General features: G+C 46.4%; 1 protein-coding gene across 8 annotated transcripts in view; it reads left to right on the forward strand.

Annotated features, from left to right (window-relative positions):
* The window catches only part of LOC118399253 (bone morphogenetic protein 8B-like), a 33,624-nt gene that overhangs the window by 2,842 nt on the left and 25,547 nt on the right, over positions 1-5,235 (forward strand). For 5 of the 8 annotated variants that reach the window (XR_008072487.1, XR_008072486.1, XM_052471984.1 and 2 more), the window contains exons 2-6: positions 506-698; positions 3,184-3,332; positions 3,572-3,766; positions 3,948-4,027; positions 4,265-4,375. Coding sequence is in view for 6 of the 8 variants with exons in the window: in XM_052471984.1 (XP_052327944.1) it covers positions 506-698; positions 3,184-3,332; positions 3,572-3,766; positions 3,948-4,027; positions 4,265-4,375 (728 nt within the window). In the remaining 2 variants the exon portion in view is untranslated. The remainder of the gene's footprint in view (positions 1-505; positions 699-3,183; positions 3,333-3,571; positions 3,767-3,947; positions 4,028-4,264; positions 4,376-5,235) is intronic. The other 3 variants (XM_035795183.2, XM_052471985.1, XM_052471986.1) reach the window with 3 other exon arrangements.

Below are 5,235 nucleotides of genomic sequence, written 5' to 3' on the forward strand. Positions count from 1 at the left end.
GACTAGCGTGTGTGTCCTTCCCTTATCGTTCTTCGTCTTTCCCTGTCGCCTCTCTCTCCCCTCTCTACATTATCACTATACTTTCCCCCTTCACTGGGCATCGCCTGCACTCCTCTCTCCACATGTCTGCTCCGCTCTTTCCCCCTAATTTCCATTGACTCAGTCACTCATCCTCCCGTCTCCCTCTACACCTTCCCACTTCTGTTGCTCTTCTCTCTCCCTCGGTCTTCTCATTCACCACTTTCATGTTAGATTGATTGCTCCACTAATTGCTCTTTCGTCCCCCTCCTTCTCCCTCCTTCTTGTGTCACGTGGGAATGTCTTTCTCATACACTATGTGTCGTACAATGAGTATATCTCTGTTTGTCTTGGTCTTTTCGGGGAGTGGAAGTAATGTGTAGAGTAGATGTGAGCACGTGTGAATGAGGCGTTGCGCTGTTTAAATGCGGGGGGGAAAAATGTCTTTGGCATTACATCGACCTCCCTCTCTCCTCTTCTCTCTCAGTGGAGCAAGAGCGTGACCTGCTGCAGCCGCGGCCGTACTGGAAGGAGTTCCGTTTTGACCTGACGCCCCTCCCCCAGGGGGAAACGGTCACAGCTGCAGAGTTTCGCATTTATAAGACCCTGACCATGGGCCAGAGGGCCAACCGCAGCCTGCACATCTCCGTCTACGAGATCCAACGGGAGAACAAACACAGGTTCCTGCCACTAGATCACCTGGTTATTTAACTCTCTCTCTCTCTCTTTGACACATTTAAATGATCAACTTTGGGTTTTTTGCATTAAAAAGGATGAGAGTGCATTTTCTTTCTGATTCCCCTCACTCTCTTGACATGCTCTCCCTTCACTCCATACACCATGGTTTGGCTTATCGTTCCAGATGTTTTTTGTTTGTTGCTTTGGCAAAATGCAATGTCGAATTTGTTTTGCTCTTCACCCTGGCTTCACAGAACTCCTTGCAGAATAACTCATTGGCCACGTTGTGGCTTGTGAGGACGCCTTGTACAAACCTGGTTCTCGAGAGCTGAAGCTCAGTGGCTGTTTCTCTCTATTGCAAATCAAATCAAATCAAATTGATTTGTCACATACACATGGTTAGCAGATGTTAATCCGAGTGTAGCGAAATGCTTGTGCTTCTAGTTCCGACCGTGCAGTAATAACCAACGAGTAATCTAACTAACAATTCCAAAAGTACTACCTTATACACACAAGGGTAAAGGGATAAAGAATATGTACATAAAGATATATGAATGAGTGATGGTACAGAGCGGCATAGGCAAGATGCAGTAGATGGTATCGAGTACAGTATATACATATGAGATGAGTATGTAAACAAAGTGGCATAGTTTAAAGTGGCTAGTGATACATGTATTACATAAAGATGCAGTAGATGATATAGAGTACAGTATATACATATACATATGAGATGAATAATGTAGGGTACGTAAACATTATATTAAGTAGCATTGTTTAAAGTGGCTAGTGATATATTTTACATCAATTCCCATTATTAAAGTGGCTGGAGTTGAGTCAGTGTGTTGGCAGCAGCCACTCAATGTTAGTGGTGGCTGTTTAACAGTCTGATGGCCTTGAGATAGAAGCTGTTTTTCAGTCTCTCGGTCCCAGCTTTGATGCACCTGTACTGACCTCGCCTTCTGGATGATAGCGGGGTGAACAGGCAGTGGCTGTTGTCCTTGATGATCTTTATGGCCTTCCTGTGACATCGGGTGGTGTAGTCCTGGAGGGCAGGTAGTTTGCCCCCGGTGATGCGTTGTGCAGACCTCACTACCCTCTGGAGAGCCTTACGGTTGTGGGCGGAGTAGTTGCCGTACCAGGCGGTGATACAGCCCGACAGGATGCTCTCGATTGTGCATCTGTAGAAGTTTGTGTGCTTTTGGTGACGAGCCGAATTTCTTCAGCCTCCTGAGGTTGAAGAGGCGCTGCTGCGCCTTCTTCACGATGCTGTCTGTGTGGGTGGACCAATTCAGTTTGTCTGTGATGTGTACGCCGAGGAACTTAAAACTTACTACCCTCTCCACTACTGTTCCATCAATGTGGATAGGGGGGTGTTCCCTCTGCTGTTTCCTGAAGTCCACAATCATCTCCTTAGTTTTGTTGACGTTGAGTGTGAGGTTATTTTCCTGACACCACACTCCGAGGGCCCTCACCTCCTCCCTGTAGGCAGTCTCGTCGTTGTTAGTAATCAACCCTACCACTGTTGTGTCGTCCGCAAACTTGATGATTGAGTTGGAGGCGTGCGTGGCCACGCAGTCGTGGGTCAACAGGGAGTACAGGAGAGGGCTCAGAACGCACCCTTGTGGGGCCCCAGTGTTGAGGATCAGCGGGGTGGAGATGTTGTTACCTACCCTCACCACCTGGGGGCGGCCCGTCAGGAAGTCCAGTACCCAGTTGCACAGGGCGGGGTCGAGACCCAGGGTTTGATGACGAGTATGGAGGGTACTATGGTGTTAAATGCTGAGCTGTAGTCGATGAACAGCATTCTCACATAGGTATTCCTCTTGTCCAGATGGGTTAGGGCAGTGTGCAGTGTGGTTGAGATTGCATCATCTGTGGACTTATTTGGGCCGTAAGTAAATTGGAGTGGGTCTAGGGTGTCAGGTAGGGTGGAGGTGATATGGTCCTTGACTAGTCTCTCAAAGAACTTCATGATGACGGAAGTGAGTGCTACGGGGCGGTAGTCGTTTAGCTCAGTTACCTTAGATTTCTTGGGAACAGGAACAATGGTGGCCCTCTTGAAGCATGTGGGAACAGCAGACTGGGATAAGGATTGATTGAATATGTCTGTAAACACACCAACCAGCTGGTCTGCACATGCTCTGAGGGCGCGGTTGGGGATGTTGTCTGGACCTGCAGCCTTGCGAGGGTTAACACGTTTAAATGTTTTACTCACCTCGGCTGCAGTGAAGGAGAGTCCGCATGTTTTGGTTGAGGGCCGTGTCAGTGGCACTGTATTGTCCTCAAAGCGGGCAAAAAAAGTTATTTAGTCTGCCTGGGAGCAAGACATCCTGGTCCGTGACGGGGCTGGTTTTCTTTTTGTAATCTGTGATTGACTGTAGACCATGCCACATACCTCTTGTGTCTGAGCCGTTGAATGGCCATGCAACGTGTTTTGCGTATCTCTCCCGAATTTGTCATCTCATGCTACTCCTCGACGTTCCTCAGAGAACCAGAGCTGGTGCTGCTGGACATGCAGTCGGTGCCAGCGGGGCAGGAGGGCTGGCTGGCTTTTGACGTGACCTCAGCCAGCAACCGATGGCTCCTGCACCCCCGAAGTAACCTGGGCATCCGGCTCTACGTGGAGACAGAGGAGGGTGAGCTTCATAGAGTTAATACTATCTTCAGGGTCAGGAAATGCTCTGCTGATGTGGAGGCTATTTCCCACAAAGTGGATTTCTTGATTATTATGCCTTTGAATAAGGAGGGAAGTTAACTTAGAATACAACGCTGTAACACTGTAATGTCATATAGTGTCTGTAATTGTTCAGTAAATAAATAGAAATGGAGATGTGCTGTTTTGGTTTACCTCAAGATTGTTCTCTTTCTCTCTCAGACCGGTCCCTGTCAGCTGGGTGGGTAGGCTTGGTGGGTCGTAGGGGCCCCCGCTCCAAACAGCCCTTCATGGTGACCTTTTTCAGGGCCAGCCAGGCCCCCTGTCGCCCACCGCGGGCCGTGAAACCCAACCCCCATAAGAAGAAGCCCAAATACGACCTGCCCTTGCCCAGTATACATGGTGAGGTCCTACAAGGTCAGGGGACAACACTGGTTTTTCGTCTTCTAGTTAAACTTGTTTTATACACAGTTTAAAGGGATAGTTCATCTCCATTAAAAATTACTTAAGTTGCGTTTACATTTAATTTGAAATCCAATGCATCCAAAGTGTACATTAGTCTTTCCTGGTTCATAACATACTTTTTGGTCCCTTTCAGATCACAGCCATGTCAACAGTGGGCGTCAGGCTTGTAAGAGACATGAATTATATGTGAGCTTCAGTGATCTAGGCTGGAAGGTGAGATTCTGTCTCAACTACTCAATCTGCTGAATAGATAATCAGGAGCTAACATTGTACCACCTTATTTGCTGTAACACACAGTATATTTAGGGAAGCAAGGCATGTGTAGGATGTGCATGGTAGAACTTCATGGTATGTTCTTTGCATTCTTTATCATGTATTTCTCATAGAAAGAGTATTCTCGTCATTCATCTAATCTTGTCATTTGATTTCTATGGTATTTCTCTCCATTAGGACTGGGTATTGGCTCCTACGGGTTACTCTGCCTTCTACTGTGATGGAGAATGCCTCTACCCTCTGGGTTCCTGCATGAACGCCACCAACCACGCTATGATCCAACTAGTGGTCAGTATAAACTATTACACCCTCTCTCACATGAACGCTAACATTACTGGTTTCAGTGGGAAAGATGGTAAATGGTTCAGACATTAATGCCAAATATAAAAAAGACTAAGATACCCAAGTTACCGGAGTCGACAATGGCAGACCGTTAATGTAGAGTAGGGATAGTGAGAAATAACATTCAACTGAAGCAATTATCCCCTCTAGTGGTATACTTTATACTGTACCAGGTTACTACACACACTGATAATACAAAACATTGAGGACACCTGCTCTTTCCATGACGTAGACTGACCAAGTGAAAGCTATGATCCCTTATTGATGTCACTTGTTAAATCTACTTCAATCGATGTAGATGAAGGTGAATTAAAGTAAGATTTTAAAACCTTGAGAGAATTGAGACATGGATTGTGTGTGTCATTCAGAGGGTGAATCGGCAAGACAAAAGATTTAACTGCCTTTGAACGGGGTATGGTAGTAGGTGCCAGGAGCACCAGGTTAAGTGTGTCAAGAACTGCAACACTGCTGGGTTTTTTTTCATGCTCAACAGTTTCCCATGTGTGTCAAAAATGGTCCACCACCCAAAGGACATCCAGACAACTTGACACAACATGGGCCAGCATCCTTGTGGAACGCTTAGGGCAGCTTGTAGAGTCCATGCCCAGACGAATTGAGGCTGTTCTCAGGGAAAAAGGGTGTGCAACTCAATATTAGGAAGATGTTCCTAATGTTTTGTGCACTCAGTGTATGTAGTCCTACATGTTTTTAAATAGTACAGTATCACACACCACAGTACAAAACCATATAAAGTGTGGGCCTGTAGTATCTGTAAATCAACTAAATGTTATTTTCTATTTCATCAA

This window comes from Oncorhynchus keta, chromosome 20 (genome assembly GCF_023373465.1).
Source record: "Oncorhynchus keta strain PuntledgeMale-10-30-2019 chromosome 20, Oket_V2, whole genome shotgun sequence".
Taxonomy (NCBI): Eukaryota; Metazoa; Chordata; class Actinopteri; order Salmoniformes; family Salmonidae; genus Oncorhynchus; species Oncorhynchus keta.